Source organism: Elaeis guineensis, chromosome 7 (assembly GCF_000442705.2).
Source record: "Elaeis guineensis isolate ETL-2024a chromosome 7, EG11, whole genome shotgun sequence".
NCBI classification, from domain to species: domain Eukaryota; kingdom Viridiplantae; phylum Streptophyta; class Magnoliopsida; order Arecales; family Arecaceae; genus Elaeis; species Elaeis guineensis.
Window position 1 is genome coordinate 82,650,052 of NC_025999.2, and position 17,657 is coordinate 82,667,708.

General features: G+C 35.4%; 1 protein-coding gene and 1 non-coding gene across 4 annotated transcripts; both read left to right on the top strand.

The window, feature by feature from the left end:
- Nucleotides 1-1,464: 1,464 nt before the first annotated feature.
- TRNAL-CAG (transfer RNA leucine (anticodon CAG)) lies at nt 1,465-1,545 on the top strand. The gene has a single exon. It is a non-coding gene; the product is annotated as a tRNA-Leu (tRNA).
- Nucleotides 1,546-3,491: 1,946 nt separating this feature from the next.
- Nucleotides 3,492-17,657, top strand: LOC105048800 (uncharacterized protein At4g17910). 3 transcript variants are annotated; one of them, XR_003801346.2, is made up of 16 exons: nt 3,492-3,673; nt 3,758-3,821; nt 3,915-3,960; nt 4,513-4,649; nt 5,221-5,294; nt 5,455-5,539; nt 5,638-5,727; nt 7,002-7,075; nt 9,560-9,647; nt 12,163-12,289; nt 12,393-12,497; nt 14,099-14,228; nt 14,324-14,383; nt 14,631-14,675; nt 17,186-17,284; nt 17,390-17,506. XR_003801346.2 is itself a non-coding variant. In XM_010928248.3 (16 exons), exons 1-16 carry the CDS (start codon nt 3,624-3,626, stop codon nt 17,540-17,542), a joined length of 1,419 nt encoding a protein of 472 aa, XP_010926550.2. In that variant the 5' UTR covers nt 3,492-3,623; the 3' UTR covers nt 17,543-17,657. The 3 variants fall into 3 exon arrangements, 2 of the variants coding, with proteins under 2 accessions (XP_010926550.2, XP_010926551.2); XM_010928248.3 differs by having other exon boundaries at nt 14,324-14,375; nt 17,390-17,657; XM_010928249.3 differs by lacking the exon at nt 14,631-14,675 and having other exon boundaries at nt 14,324-14,375; nt 17,390-17,657.

The window sequence follows — 17,657 nt, forward strand, 5'->3', positions numbered from 1 at the left end:
GAGAATTGGTTGACCGGATTTGACCGGAGGGTGAGAGTTAGGAGAATCTAGATCCATCGGATGAGAGTCGGTAGGATCCGACTGGAGGATGATCGGATCCAACCGGAGGATAAGAGCTGGGAGGATTCGACCGTTTCGAGCAGAGGATAGAGCTGGAGGATCTGATCAAAGGACGATCGAGGATGATGAGAGTTGGGAGGATCCGGATCCGAGAAGATGAGAGCTAGCAGAATCAGATTGAAGGATGACCGGTTTCAATCGGAGGTGGATTATTTTCATAATTTTTTTTAAAATTATTTTCATAAATTATTTTAAAATTAATAATAAATCAATAAAAAATTAAATTTAACAGGATAGTAGTAGATTATTTTTTTAAAATTAATTTGAAAATGTGAATGGTGTTTTCGATTTTTTCTACCAAAATGACGTGTACCGAAGTGCCACGGGGTATAACGGGGGCGTACCGAACTGCCATGGGGTGGAGACGTGTAATGAAAAAATGCTATTCTAAATGGCATTTATTATCTAGTAAACGTTATTTTTATGATTTTGGATTATTTTTGTAAATAAATTGAAAGATGTATTTTTTATAAATTTTTATTTTTAATATTATTTGAGGAAAGAACTCTCGATTTTTATATATTTCTTGCGGCTTATGCTTGGCTTTTTCCTAAGCCAAATCTTCGATGAAAACTTGATGGTTTAGTCTGGACCTATCTGAACAAAGGTGGATAATTTTCTGATGTGATTTAACTCTGGATCATACTTGTGTCAAAACAAAATCCAACCCGGCTAGGTTGCAACTCCAGTGCGGGATGACAAACCGAAAGCAACTTAACACCGGCACAATTTTGTTTCCCTGAGGAGAGAATTTTAGAATCATCAAGGTGTCACAAAAATTCAGCAACCGCCTCATATTTAAACAATGGAGCTGCTCTATTACAGGGGCTTTGTGCCTTCTTTCTTCTGTTATATTTGGCCATATAATTCCTGAACTTCCTTATTAAACTGTTGGATATAATCCACTGCGCCGACAGCCAAGAGTAGAACATGGGCGCCAACTCTCAAAGATGCATTTTCGAAGCCTGAAGGTTTGAGTTATAAAATATTTTTCTACTAGCAATCTATCTTAGAGTTCATGTTCTTGAAACATCATTGGACCGACTATTTTATGGATGCAAAACCACTGTTCTAGGAGAAATAAACATATGCGAAATGATCTCAATATTCACAGCAGTAGACCTGCCGACGAATTTGGAGGCTTTTAAATTACCCATTTGAGTTAACATCATGGTGTTTTTAGCGAATCAAAATGCTTTGCGAGAGTGCATCATGCTACTGACAAACGTCGGCAAAATTGAATAAGTGGAGAGTCGAGCCCACGAGAAATTCTACCCAAAAAAAAAGCCCATGAGAATTCTGATGAAAGAGTTATATAAGAACGACCAAGCCGCAGATACCGCTGTCAAGATGGCCGAGTTGGTCTAAGGCGCCAGTTTCAGGTACTGGTCCGAAAGGGCATGGGTTCGAATCCCATTCTTGACAGAAAATTTTAAATTTTTTCTGTTTTATTAATTTTTTTTTTTTTTTTAAATTTTATTTTTGATACACAAGTGAAGCTTAGAACCATGAAAAATATTTTAAATTATTAGCCAGTAATTTGGTTTACCTTCTTTTATTATTTTATTTTTGATAATACATTTTCTTTAGTCTTGTTTAGATTTTTTGTTATATATATATATTTTCCACTCATGTGTATGCAATTAAAGCCTCGGTATGAAAGAATAAATTAAGTTTAGAATGAATAGAATGCATTAGGATGTTGATGAGTTGATCTACAAATTTGGCCATGGAGTAAAATATAATGCCCTTTGTGAATTGCACTATATCGATTATCACAGACAAGATGAGATGCAATTTTTAGGACTAATTAGATTTAGCTTCATACCCGTATAGCATAATTAATATCTAGTGCAAATTAAAATGTGCATGTGAAGTATAATTATTTGGATTTTACTCATCTTGACCCCTTGGCTGGATGTGTCTAATCTAAATTTGTCTACGCCAAAATTTCTAATTGATTTTGTGCACATGTAGCACGACCAAACTAAACCAACCAAATAATCGTCAACATGAAAGAATAAATTAAGCTTGGCGTCATACACAAAATTGAAATGAAATAATTTACATTGCATTAGTATGTCTATCTGTGGAGTTGAATCCAATGCCCCTCATGAATCATATTGCCTTCATGATCATATACGGAACAAGGTTATGACAAATAGGAATAATTGGATTTACGTCCATAATGTTTAGCACAATCAAAATCCTAGAGCAAACTAGCAAGCACTAACAGAACTTAAAATTTGATAATCACGATCAAAATCAAGTAATTCTCATGAACATCTAGTCTGAATTAGGTGGACTAATTTTTTTTTAAAATTTGCATACTTTTAGCAAGATGAACATGAACTAATTAAATAAGTCTTAGCATCTCGATACATACTTCGAAATTTTGCAATTGTCATGCATAGGCAACATAAAACCAGTCACACAGACACTGGTTATGTTTTACCATGAAATTCATGTTGGTGGATACCTTTTAATGAAAGAGAAATCATAGACATCCATATTTTTATGCACATCACTTGGATCAAGTACTATCAAAAATTTAAAATAAATTTGAGATGGCTCGTATGAACACAAATTAAATAGTCTAGATTGTATTAATATGCAAATCCAAACTAGAGGCTCATGGAGTGGAACCTAGTTACCCTCACACATTATATCATTTTAGTTAGGGTCAGCAACTTCTAAGCCGATCTAGCCCAACCTAGGTCCACTCTGCCTACCTGACTTATTTGATTTATGGATTAGATATGGTCAAACAGTACCCTAATTGAGTTCAGATCAAGACCGTGCAATGTAGGTTGAGGAGGATTTATATTTTATTATTTTTAATATTTATTTATTTATTTATCGAGTTAAGCAGTAGATTTGTGGCAATGAATATAAGCTATTAGATCAATGGTGATGTTATCTTATTTTAAAACTTGAATTGGCATATGATATCTGTTTAAATATCTCTAATTTATATTATTATTTTATTTACTTTGTTGTGTCACATGATGCAATCCAAAAACTATTAAAAAGGTAAATGGCCCTGGGCCAAGTAAAACAAGCCAGCTAGTTGACTGTGGGTCAGGTTTGGGTCAGGCCCTATAACTCTTGACATATGGTCTCAACCTAACCGGACCTCTAAATTACCTTTCCTAGTTTTAACTTTAGGATAAATTGGATTAGCTCTGTGCCCCAATGGCACAAGCAACATCTCAAGGCTCAAACTAAATTGATCCCACAAAACACAACACATCCTCTGTAAATTAGCCCATGACCAAACCCAACCCACTTCCAAACCGGCAAAAGGGTCAACTTTGCTTGGTCTTCTTGATGAGCATATAGCCCAGCCTGGCCCGGGCCGGCCCGTTGAGCCCGCCGCCCAGTTGACGTCTCCCCCACCAGCTCCCTCCTCTCCCACCGCCCCTCTCGCACCACCTCGTCCTGTTCACCTTCTCGTCTTCTCTCCTCCGCCTGCGGCGGCGCTTCCTCTTCCCTCCGCCCCAATGGATCTCATTGGGAAACCTCTAAATCCCAACAAACGCATCAAAGAAGAGTAGAAAATCTCCCCTTTTTTACGTTTCTTCTGGTTTTTTTCCTTCAATTTTCCCAATTTTTCATGGTGTATCCTTCTTGCCAGATTCGTTAGCAACCTCACGGGAACGTCGATGTTGGAGATTGCTGCCCTAACCTCGATCGTACCCGTAATTCTTTTGGACCTAATTTTAGTAGCTCTTTGATGGTCAAGATTTGATCTTTTTGACCTGTTGATGCCTCAATGATGCGATTTTTCTCAGGCGTTGGTTGTCATCCGGCAATGGAGCAGCTTCGCACGAGTAAACGGTAACTTCTTATTCTTCTTTGTTTCTTGGGTGAATTTCGGAATCTAGAAAAACCAAATTATTTTCCCGGAATAAATGCATTCTTTCGGAGAGTGTTCAGAGAATTTGACGGTATGCTTTCATCAACAATCCTTTTTTTTGTGTGTGTGTGTTGGGGTGGGGGGGGGGGGGGGGGGGGGGTGGGCTGGGGTTCTGTGTTTTTTTCTTTTGTTTTGGTTGGAGGGTGGGGAGTTGTGGTGGTTGGGTTGAGTTGTAAGTAGCTAAGTGAGTCTGAGAAATGTAGAACATTTTATAACCAATTCTCAAACTAATATCATCGTTCTAGGAATTGCTAATTATTGCTCACTGCATTGGCAACTGATTGCTCTATGAATGTCAATCTCAATATGTGAGCTTCCAAAGCTTTCACCTAAGCAAAGAAAAGAGGCACTTTGGCTAAGGTTGTAGTGTTTTTATTTATAGCAACTGCATTGTTGGGGTGCCACGTCATCAGAACATCATTACACTAGGATCTGTCGCAAACACTAACGCCTATTTTTTTTTTTTGTTTTAGGTCATCTTAATGCTAAGGAAGCTGTGGCAAAGAAAAATTACAATGCAACTTCTTGTACTAAAGATTGGAGGAGTCACACGGTTGCACTGGCTATGGACTATATATGTGTTGTTGTGCCAATTCTTTTAGTTTTCACTGTGAGTATGTTCTACAATATTTAGTATATGTAATTGGCTTTCTTCCATATTGTTTCACTTATATTTGAATTCTCTCAGTGTGTGTTTTGATGCATCACAGATTCATGATGATTCATGATTTTACTTGTTTTTCAAATTTCAAGTTATGGTTTTATGATATTCAGGTGGTCGGACATGCAATGAAATTTCATGCAAACCTTAAAATCATGAAATTAAGTATTTCTATTTGAATGGGGAATTGCAAATTCATGTTTTTATTTCATTGTCATCTTACATTTTTCCATATTTGAAACTTCTCTTTTTAACAACCAAAGACCTCCTTAAAATAAACCCAAGTTCTAAAGTTGAATTTTTGAAATTCAGGAAAAAGATAAATTATGAGTTTCAAATTAAAAACTTCCAAACAGAATCCATGTTAAGATGATATTCAAAGCTTCATATTTGCCTGTATCCTATGAAAGGTACATCATTGTAGGTTAATGTACGTCTAAAGTTTTATCTCTCTGCATTGTAGTTTGTTGTTTTTGAAAGACTTGCACAACTGCATGTGATATTGATTTGTTTCTGACAGGTTCTTGCTGAATGGGCTTATACATGTGCAAGCCTTGTGTTCCTTTTGCTGCTTTTCTGCATTTTAGCTAGAAGGTAGACATTTATATGGCGATAATTCTGCATTCCTTTTTAGAATTATTCATCTCTCACTTTGTGGCCATGGATTATATGGCAAAATTAGAACCTGCAAGATGTTATTTCTAACTTGTGGGACCAAGATGCACTGATTCAAAGTTTACTAGATAATGTTCAGGCACAGATCTCATTTTCATTTTAGTGATGGGTCACAACATTGCTCTTCATTCAGAACATATATTTCATCATACCGAGTATCAGTGGTATGCAAAATCAATTACTGTATTTGTAAACTTAGTTTTTGGTTTCAACTAAACTACCTTTATCTGTTGGTAATCAAAAATGACAGTTTGATGTATAGATGCTGGTGACATGCTTGTGCATATTGGCTGTGGACTTCCAAATCTTTCCTAGACGCTATGCTAAGACTGAAACATATGGTACTGGTTTGGTAAGTTTTTTTGTGGACAAGTTTCAGTTCACATGTTTTTTGGTTTTTAATTGTACTTTTGAGATGGCATTTTATTTTCCCATTGTCTCAGACTTGTTTCATTTGTTTAAACATCATTACTGATGGAAATCTAATCTGAACTGTTTTGGCTGAAACATAGCAAAATAATTGAAATTACAAAAAATAAGCACCTTACCGGGCAGTGGTTCAAGATATTCTCTTTCAAATGGTTAGGACCCTAGCTGATATAACAGAGGCCAATGCTGAGATATTACAGATAGCTTTTGATATACTCTCGTATTTGCCTCCTAAATCACTACAGAAAACTTATTAAAGAGAGGAGATGTGACCCAGAGATAATAACATGCTATATAATCTATATTTTTCCTGGCCTTCATTACTATTGTTTTCCCTTTTCCGGTATCTTTTTTTCATCTGTGTAAACTTTAGAATTCTATTGATATTGAAAATAATAGGCTTCTTATACATTCATCGATCTGCAGTTGGTTTCTTCATTCTTACTTAGCTGTAAGATGGAAACCATGAATAGAGCTAAATCCAGTTGCCATTATTATACTAGCTTCTCCTAATAATCTTCATGGGTGCGAAAATCCTCATATCTTGGATTAGCCTTGAATTTCTGCAGAATGAACTTACTTTTAAATTGGATGATATTTATCTGAGCCATATCATTTTTGTTTAGTTTTCTTCCTACCATGTGCCTTGTGTCACTTAACCCTTCCAAGAAACAGATGCTGCAGTTGCAAAAATTTCTGAAAAGTTTGTAGTTAGAAGGGAGTTGCAGATGCATAATACAATTTAAAGTTCACTGATCATTTTTGACTACTTTCGATTGAATTACTTATGGTAAAAACTACCATCTACAACATTCAGAAAACATTATAATTGGTACAAGTTGAAGATGATAATGCATATAAATATAGGACCATATACAACATTGCTTGACACAATTTTGTCTGAAGAGTATTTCTAAACTACTTAGCTATTCGTCTAGGCCAATATCTACTTTCAGTGATATATACACTCTGTTTGATGTGAGAGGAGAATCACCTCAATTCCTAGATTGCCATTTCATTAACTTGAGCTATTTGAATTATGCCTAATCTTTTAAATCAAAAACCATTTATTTTGCTTATTGTGTGTAGAATTAGTAGATGTTTAAGATTGGCATATCTTGTTTGTTTTAACCATTTAAGTACTCAATGTTATCCCTTATCTGCAATCATTTGATATCTGCTCCATGGGTCCAACAGATGGATGTTGGAGTGGGATTATTTGTTGTGACAAATTCATTAGTATCAAAACAAGCACGGAATGCCATGTCAATGTGAGTCCTTGAGTTCATTCATCACTTATTGCCAAGATTCTCTTTAATGGGAAAATGTTTATATTCAATTTTTCATTTAATCTAATTGGACGCCCTATTTTACTACGATGTGCATGCTTATCTAAGCCAACTTATATCAAATTCACATGCATATTATGTATTTGTGTGTGAGAGAGAGCAATTCTAGCATTCTTCTGAAAGCACTTGGACCTAAATGCTTCTTGATGAAAATCTATGATATACCTCTCAAAATGAAATTCCACACTGTTGAACACAATCAACAATGAGTAAAGTGCTTTGGGAAGGGCCCAAATGCTCTCAAAAGCATTAGCTTTACTCTCTCTCTATCTCTTATCCTCATCCTGCCTGTGCACGTGCCAACACAAACACATACAGACATTCAGACTAATCAGGTTCATTGAGCCCTCAATACACTTGGTGCAAAATCACCTATGGATGTTTTAAAATGATAATCCAAGAAAAATAATTATCTAGAGCATCTAAATTTCCCAAAAAAAACAAAAGCATATATTTTGAATCTCATTTAACTAAGTGTCAAGCAGATGCAAAAATGGAGAGGATAAATAGTGTGAATATGTTAAAATGCATGACAGGCATGTGAATTTTAAATCCAATCCATTGATTATGTTACACACATCTTAGAATACATATGGACTAAAACTGACATATTCAGGTATTTTTAAATCATAAATCATATGAAAACATTCTCCTCTATTAAGACCATCAAAACCAACCTTTAAGTAACTTGATGCATAGGTAAACCGTTTCCGAAAATATATGATTCTTGCGGTTTGTTGGGTTTTCAGATATTCTAGATCATTATCAACAGCATGGATCTTCATTTTTTAAAATTCCTACAATTGAATTGAAACCTGGATATGCTCTAATGCTCTCTCTCTCTCTCTCTCTCTGTCTCTGTCTCTGTGTGTGCGCGTGCACGTGCCAACACAAACACATACAGACATGCAGACTAATCAGGTTATGGAGAGGATAAATAGTGTGAATATGTTAAAATGCATGACAGGCATGTGAATTTTAAATCCAATCCATTGATTATGTTACACACATCTTAAAATACATATGGACTAAAACTGACATATTCAAGTATTTTTAAATCATAAATCATATGAAAACATTCTCCTCTATTAAGACCATCAAAACCAACCTTTAAGTAACTTGATGCATAGGTAAACCATTTCCGAAAATATATGATTCTTGCGGTTTGCTGGGTTTTCAGATATTCTAGATCATTATCAACAGCATGGATCTTCATTTTTTAAACTTCCTACAATTGAATTGAAACCTGGATATGCTCTAATGCTCTCTCTCTCTCTCTCTGTTGTGTGTGCGCGTGCGCGCACCTGTGTGTGCACGTGCACGTGCCAACACAAACACATACAGACATGCAGACTAATCAGGTTATGGAGAGGATAAATAGTGTGAATATGTTAAAATGCATGACAGGCATGCGAATTTTAAATCCAATCCATTGATTATGTTACACACATCTTAGAATACATATGGACTAAAACTGACATATTCAAGTATTTTTAAATCATAAATCATATGAAAACATTCTCCTCTATTAAGACCATCAAAACCAACCTTTAAGTAACTTGATGCATAGGTAAACCGTTTCCGAAAATATATGATTCTTGCGGTTTGCTGGGTTTTCAGATATTCTAGATCATTATCAACAGCATGGATCTTCATTTTTTTAAATTCCTACAATTGAATTGAAACCTGGATATGCTCTAATGCTCTCTCTCTCTCTCTCTCTCTCTCTCTGTGTGTGTGTGTGTGCGCGCGTGCGCGCACCGCGCATGTGTGTGCGCATGTGTCTGTATCTGTGTGCATGTGTGTGGAGGGGTAGGGGTAAATGTTTGGTAAAAATCAGGAATGGTAGTTCAGAGTTTAATGTACTATAGGTAGCTAAAAGATTGCTCCACAGAATTATATCATGGGGAAATATTGTAGATGCATAATTATCTGTAATGAACAGTAGAGGAAGTCTAGGTTAGAACAGGGGATTGGTAGATCTGTGGTAAAAAGCAAGACACTCGTAGCGCTTCTTCTCTCTCATATATAAGAATGTATTTATCATCACTTAAATCAAAGTTAAAGAGGCCAGAACAATAATATTTGCTGCATATTCATAATTGATCATATTTTGGACCAAAGTTAATCACACATCTTAGTCAATCATCTTATCATGACATCACATTTGAATGAAAGCATTCTGTAAGCTATAGTCACTAAATCGTGGATTCCCAATAAAGTAAGGACCAATAAAGATGTCTATTTCATGAACTTTAATGAGTGAGTTTCAGATTGGACAACATAATTGCTTATATAAATGGACTTTTTGATGCTAAAATTAGTTCTTAAATTGGCATTTCTCTGATAAGTTCATTGTCCTGCATCATTATGCCATGATTCTAAGTTTCATCCTTTCCTCGCTAGGAACTGGAAGGCAGCATTTCGATCTATAAGTCCACTAGTATTACTAGGATTTGGTCGGCTTATTTTCACAACAGGTGTAGATTATCAGGTATATTTCTTTATCTTTGCTTGATGTTATTGGAACCATGTGCACTTTCACTTTAAATTGTTATGTTCTTTGATTAAATGCCTTTTAATTCCCTGTGAAGTTCTAAAATAAGAACATTGAAGGTGGATGTCCAAAGTTGCAAATAGATTTTTTAAGTCATTTGGTAATATCTAATTAGGATATGTAGCAATATTTGTATTCTAGAAATCTTGCACCTTGATATTTGACAAAATTTGGCTGGTACCAGTGTTTCTTACATCTACAAGCTTTCTTCCACTTGTTCATACTTGTGGTTCAAGCAAAAATACTCAAGAAATTGTAGCAATAGTTTTACAAAATGACTGGTGCAATGGCTCCTTGATCACTATTAACAATATTATGCTTTCTCTGATTCTCAATTATAGAATCTTAAGCTCATTCTTCACTGCATCCTGATATACCTACGAGGTTTTGTATTATGGCCTGATGTTACCAATTCAAACTTACACTGTCAAAGTAGTCATTCTATCCAAAATATTTTTTCCCAGTGTATGATTCATGGAGGTATTTGAAACTCGGGAGATCTCAGATCTTTCAAACCAACTTGTGTTATATGTTAAGTTTCTATTTACCTACCAGGTTTGTTGAACCATGAAGAATATGTGAATTCTGGATAACACAAAAAACAAATAGAAAAAACCTAGTTTATTGGACTAGCCAACACTCATGAGAGAATCACTGAGTTCTTCATCTATAACAGTACAGTCCTGCAAAAACAGAACCCTATTTTCTACTGTAAGAGCCAGTGTCAAATTGGGACTACAGCTGTGTGCCTGTGTCATTAGCAGCTCAACAAGTGCAGTCCCAGCCCATATGAGAGCACTAGTTCACCCAGAAAGCATGAAATGGGAAACAAGCAGATCAGGGGAAAGAAGAAATCATTTTATGAACCCTGAAGAAAGTACGGATAGGTCAAAACCTGATCTAACAAGGGAAAACACATTAAAGCATGGCCCCTGGAGTGTTCTACTTTAGACTTCATGTAACATCTATTTAATTAATTAATGTTCTTTGATACAGTTCCTATATCTTCAGATGTCCATTGTAGCACATTAAGCTGCTAAAAGGTGAGAAAATAAAAGACTAGCTGTTAGTAAGATGCAATGTTGTCAAATGCATAGCCTGCTGCATCACAAATATAGAAAAGGATGATCTCCAAGAGGAGAAAATTGAAAACGAAAGCAGTAGCTTGGCTATCTTTGGTGAATGGCTGCTGCCATTATTGCTCCTTTGGCAACTGTGCTCATCATAGAGACTTGCTCATAATTGTCATAACATACGTATCAACATATATAACCCTCCTTGCAACTAGTAGTATATACTAACAAGACAATCTTTGTGCAAGGGGCAAGTCAGTTGCAATGTCGTTCGATAGATTTCTAATACATTGCTTTTGTGTCTTGAACAATTCAAGCCATTTAGTAACAGCTTTACTTGTCCTGTGATTAACAGTGAAATGTAATAAAAAAAAGGTGGATCTCTTGGCTCTGTGCTTTTCCACATGAACAAGTACTGCTGTAAGTTTGAATAGCTGGAATTTCACATCATCAAAACATTTTTCGCCAAGACACCCAGACAAATTCTTCTTAATTCAAATCTTTTGACCAGCTTAGTTGCTTAAGAATGATAGTTGTTGTGAATAAGCATCTTAATACACAGCATTTTGAAGGGAGATTTGGAAACTAGAGTTCTTAACAATATAATAGATACAGTCAAACTAAACATGCCTATTAATTGTCTGAAGACAACTAATCACATCGCTTGGGGGAATTATTTGTGTTTCTTTCATCTCCTTAACCATTAGCCAACATGTTTCTAGAGCCTATTTGCTCTTGGACTTCAACCAAACTTTAAAATAATTTGTCACAGTTATAGGGTATTGATAGGATATTCATTTATTACTTGGTGCATTATTGGTGCTTAGTGGTATTGTGCTTCTAGCAAATACTGCTATTCCTTGGGCACACTGACATGGGAATTACAATGGGCTGTTATTTGAAATGTTTTAGATAAATTAACATTGTACATACAAAGCCATTGAACTTGTATTTTTTTGAGACAAAGTTCTTTCTATGTCCCTTTGTCTGCTTCTCGAAAAGAAGTTGAATTCATGAATCAGCTGGGGCCTCATGAGTCATAATTAACCTATATCATTGTTATTGCTGATGTTGTTGCTGCTGCTTCTGTTCTTATTGTCATTATTAATGCACCGGGAAAATGGAATTTAGTAAATGCAGCATGTGTCGTTTTGGTGCTCCAAAGTATCAATAAGATTATTGTTCTAAACGAGTTTCTACACTAATGTTTTCAATTCTGTCCTCTGAAAGTTCTATTATCACTACCAGAGTACATAAAATTCTCATGCTTTTTGTTTTTTTTTAAAAAAAGGATATAGGTTCTAGTTGTTTTTGTTTCATTTATACTTGCTTTATGCTGTTTTCCTATCAACTGACCTCCCTTTTCTATTATTTTGTAGGTTCATGTAGGGGAATATGGTGTTCACTGGAATTTCTTTTTCACGCTTGCAGCTGTAACTGTCCTGACATCCATAATTAACATCCATCCCAAATATTGTGGAATATTTGGTTTGTTGATTCTAGTAGGTATTTACACTAACTGGCTGCTTTTAACAGTTTGGTTGTTCCAAAATCTGGAATGCGCTTTATCACATTGGATGATTAATCATATTTACACCTCCTTTTTCAGCATATCAGATATGCTTGAGGCATGGTTTAAGTGCATATTTGATTTCAAATGAAAGGACAGCGGATATCATCAGCCAAAATAAAGAAGGACTTTTCAGTGTATTTGGTAAAGAGCAGTTGGAAAATCCTTTTTCTTGTTCTGTCTCTATCTAGCTCTTTCCTTTAGTTGAGTTTTTCAAGTGCTAGACACGGCGACTGAATGAGCTGTGTAACAAATCACGTTTACAACTAAACTTAATGCTTGATCGGGTTTTCAATGGCCTAACTATGAGAGTAATCTTTTAATATTAGATCTTGTCTATGATTGTTGTCGTTAGTATCTGAAAACTGTAATTGCAGATGTTAGACTAATAACTAGCTAACAACTAATAAGGTTTGTTGGCTGATAGCTCTATGTAACATGTCTACTACATGTTGATTGGATGATTGTTGTAAACTTGTGAAACATTACACTTATTTATGCTGTTGGTGATGAATTGTGCATGTACATGAATAGAAGACCTAAACTGTAGGTTTTTTTTGTGTGTGTGTGTGCATGTATATATAATCTATTTTGGTTTAAAACTATAGTAAAGCTTGCATTGGCAGAGAATTGAGCATTGGATAGAAAAATGACAGAATGATTTGTAAAATTGGACCAGGATAGATGGAATAAGGTTATTTTTCAGGATTCGGTTACCGTTATAAATAATCATATTATTTAATCTGCCTGGCACTGGTGGATCCTCTCAACAGTTGATCTGTTGCTTCCTCAAGGCCATGACAGTTTGGGTACTTCACTTCTATAGGTTAAGAAAAAGCAATGGGGATAGAGTAGAATAGGAACTTTTATCTTGTTGTTTAAGATAAACCGGCAAGTTGAGCCTAAATTTGGGCAAAATTTATGATGATTGTTATCTGAAATACATGATGTGTGATCCCGGGTGTACATGATTCTGTACAATTTGGTATTTTATGAAAGAGTGGATTAAACTATCTGGGGTGCTATGTGATACATGTGCTTCACAGTTAACTATATGACATAAATTGAAGCTCACATTTTATGTGGTTGACATCAACATCTTGCTTCACATTGCTCTCTCTCTCTCTCTCTCTCTCTCTCTCTCTCTCACTCTCACTTCAAGGTGAACAAACTCCTTTTGTTGCAAGAAATGTAGGTGGATGAACTTTGCAAATTCAGTTATAAACTGTGGCCTTCACTTAGACTTTTGAATTTGCTTCTCCTGTAACTCCGATAAATATTAATTCTAAAACTTTTTCATAGATGTGATGTATAATATTAAACATCTAAAGCAAACAGCAAGTATCACATTATGACATTTAACATCCCATCTTGATCTTTTCAGAAATGTGTCAAACCTTTTAAATTCATTCAATGCAGATGCCCTCATGATAAGCTGCACTTTGCCATCCTGCTCGGCTAGACTTGAGAAATAGTTGTCTTAGATGAAAGGCTTTGAATGATATTAGGTTTAGAAATCTATATAAGTCATCTTATTTACCCAAAATGGCCATTTCCTTCACCAAGATATGGTTGTCAACTATTTATTTTTGTAATGGTGCGATTATTTTGATATTAGATTGTCAGATATCTCTTTAAAGTGGGCTTGTAATATTCAGAATCTCCAAATGTTGAAATATAAAACAAATCAGACAAATATTTTCAATTTTATGCATAAGAGTCATTCATATTTGTCTTTTCTGCAGGATATTGGGGTTTGTACTTAATCGGTGTTCATCTGGGGTATGAAATATTCGATGGAAATCATTCATCCTCCGCCGCTGGAAATACTCAACGGGCAAGAGTTAGAGTTTGGACTCTTTCTGCTTTGTTTTGGTAAATATTGCCAGAATTATCTATCGCACCTTTTCCTTGCTTAGTTTCTGAATGGTTTGAATTAATCAACATATTTTTTTATGCATATTGAATAGGTTCTTGACTATCATTCTGGACAATTATGTGGAAAGAGTTTCTCGTCGGACGGTGAGGAAGTTAGCTACTGAAACTGCAGACATGGTCCTTTATATTAATTATAATAAAAAAGAACTAATAAGCACTTCTCTGAACAAACATTCTAAATTATCAGAGGAGATCTGAACAACTTTATTCCGGACTTTATGTCAACTCTAATTTGTCCTTTCACATAAATGTGCTCATTATTCATTCTCTCATATGCTGGAACTTGGTTTGCATGTATGCTTCACTTTAAAGTGACTTAAAATAAATTTATCTCTGCAGTGTAACCTGGCATATGTCATGATTGTATTTGCCCAGACCTTCCAGGTATTAATTTCAATTTTTCCATATTTGGGATAATAACTTTGCTGATCCTTTTGGGCATAATTTTATGCATTACCTTTTTTAGTATACTTATGTCTTATACTTTTGTGAAACCATCAGACTAGTCAGTTTTATGATATAAATATGGCAAATATCAGGTTTAGTCAGTTGTGCAATTATTGTGTTTGGTGACAGAAATGGATGCCATTAACTTGATATACATGTGAGTATGATGCATTTGGTCATGTAATCTAAAATATTGTCCAGACTAAAAACTTATGTGCCACACAAACTGTTATCTGAATGTGCTTCAGCATGAATTTTCTGGACAGAAAATATAATTTCTATTTTATTAGTTTATGTTATGCTTCTCGAACCTTGCGACAGGCTTTTCCTTTCATTTTTTGTTTCAAATTTCAACATCATAATAAGTGAGTGCAAATATTGTCTGATAAATATGCTATAGATACTGTGGGAATGGTCAGAAGAAACTCAAGAGATGAATATTCAATGTATCACTTATGCTGTATTCTTTACATTCGTACATTTAAATAGTAAGAGAGGATGATTGCTCTGTTGATCCAGGAGATTGCTTTAGTCCTGTCAATGCATGCAGACTTTACCAAGAACTAGGCTGGGCAGTATCCTCTTATAATTCTGTGATTGGGCTGTCAATCACTTGCACACAATGTGCATAGTTTGATGGAGAAGGGTAAATCGGTAGTTAACAATGGGGTGAATCCATTATTAGTAAATACAAGCTCTAATAAAATGGGCCCACATGAGGAAAAGGCTCTTGGATTTTATTATGCGGTAAGTCATTCCTAGCGCATTTTGTATCACACAAGCGATCAAGTTTAGCTGCAAAGTTTTTTTATTATTCCATGATCTGATAGTCTCGAGTAAATGAATTGCTCTTAATGCAGAGGTTAAGCAAAATCCCATTTTCCAATTTGCAATTTTCTTCCTATTCTCGTCAGTCTTGTGGGCAAGTGCTAATGCCCAGCTAAGTTGATTTGCAATCCAGAACCGTCTTCTTTTCCCTCTTATAATGAGATAGCCAATTAAACTCCTGATGGATCAGGATAATCTAGACTCTGTTGTATGCATCTTTAGGGGTAACACTTACTGAAGCTTCTAGGTCCCTGAATAAGGGCTTGAAAAAAATGTGGTGCAACTTTCACTTCTGACTTGATGAAGTGATGTTCTTTCTTGATGAAAACTATAAATTGGGGTTATGTAACTAAAGGTGGGGAGGGGAAAATGGAGATATTAGAATGATGTGGTACTTGTTGCAAAGTATAACAAGTCACAAATAGCGGACACCCACCATCACACATAAAAAAATAAAATAAAAAATAAAAAATCCAAAAAATAGAATTAGTACCACTATTGCTGATTTTCCATCTGCAATATGACTTGGATGTCCTTTAAGAGAGCTCCAAAGTTGACTTCACGACTTCAAAAGTCAACTGAGATTAAATTTCCTAAGCAAGTCAAGCTGTTGGATGCACGTCCAAGCTCATTGACGAATCTGACTTGGGTCTCCTTCCAGCTTCAGCCCAGTCCACATTGCTGTGTGGGATACTTACATAAAGGATGCATCTTTTAGTGTTCCTTGGGTATAAATAACTAAACCACACACTATATCTAGTTGTGTGATGAGACAATCCCACTGGTCATCACAATCTACATCATCAAAAATGACATAAAACAAATTTCACATGTATCGATGACTTGTATGTGTACATCCAATAGTCACAAAATCAACATCTCGATAACAAGGCAAATAATTTGTTTTACCTATGGCCACAAAGAATGAGACTGCTTTTTGTAGACTGACTTATGTTAAATCTCTCTCATGGAAATGTGGGCCTGTGTGGTGGGCAAGAGTCATAGATCAACACTTCTTGTTCTGTTGGACTCTGGGCTTCTGGCAAGGAGGAAGTGTAAATTAAGAGGAAAAAAAAAAAGAAAGAAAAAGGAAAGATTTTCTTTTTTGCCTTCTCAGATGGTACTTGTAGTACAGTATTCTTTGAATACTGTATCTGCCTCAATGGTGTTCTGAAAATGTCATTAATAATATTATTGTTTATGCTGGTCTTGGGTTTTTGGAATGTAGCAGAGATGAGTGCTGCTTTTGTTAGACATTATCATCATACTAAATTTGTTTAACCACTTTTGTCTAAAAGAAAACCATTTTTCTGATAAAATAAAGAATATGTTTTCCTTCTAAAAAAGCAGTCCAATGCATGACGCTCCCGCCTTTGCAGGGTCTGGGTAGGGTCAGATAAATGCAGCCTTACCATATGAGATGCTGTTTCTGTATTTCAAACTGTATTTTTTCCCTCTCACATGGCATGATATATAAATGAAACAATGGTAAACCTCTCCTAGAAAGAATTTTGCTAGGCTGGCATGCTCATTTTCTTTCCACCACAACATTGTTTATTTGTTCATACTGAATGAAATACATGGCTAGCCGATCTTTCAATTTCGAGTACATTGTGCAGGTTTTATCAATTCTCATGCTTTCGGATTTCACTTATGTGCAAAAGCCTTTAGTACTTGAAGAGGCATTCAATCAGAATATGCTGGGAACCTTTCTTCTGGTGAGATGGACACTATTGGTTTCTTTTAACCTGATTTAGGGGATTGTCGTTAAATATCAGAGAAAATCTTCAGACTGACACTTTGTGTTGTATTTCTTGATGCAGGCAAATGTGCTCACTGGCATGGTAAATTTATCTGTGGATACCCTTTCTGCATCTTCTTTTGGAGCAATTGGTATTTTGCTGGGATATTCTAGTATTTTAACTGCTGTTGTTGGTCTCGCTTGGTTTTACGGCATCAAACTAAAATTTTGGTAAATTGATACACGGTGCTCTATAGTAGCATATACATTAGAACGTTTTATTGAATCCAATATCCATCAATCAATTTGCAGCCTCAGCTCAGCTGAGTAGCTGAATTTACTTTCTTTTT

What these genes read in the sequence shown, in the direction of transcription:
- LOC105048800 (XM_010928248.3), top strand. Translation starts at nt 3,624, where the DNA reads ATGGATCTCATTGGGAAACCTCTAAATCCCAACAAACGCATCAAAGAA. An exon ending in GCACGGAATGCCATGTCAAT is followed by an intron (nt 7,076 to 9,559) that starts GTGAGTCCTTGA and finishes TTTCCTCGCTAG; the next exon opens with GAACTGGAAGGCAGCATTTC. An exon ending in ACTCTTTCTGCTTTGTTTTG is followed by an intron (nt 14,229 to 14,323) that starts GTAAATATTGCC and finishes CATATTGAATAG; the next exon opens with GTTCTTGACTATCATTCTGG.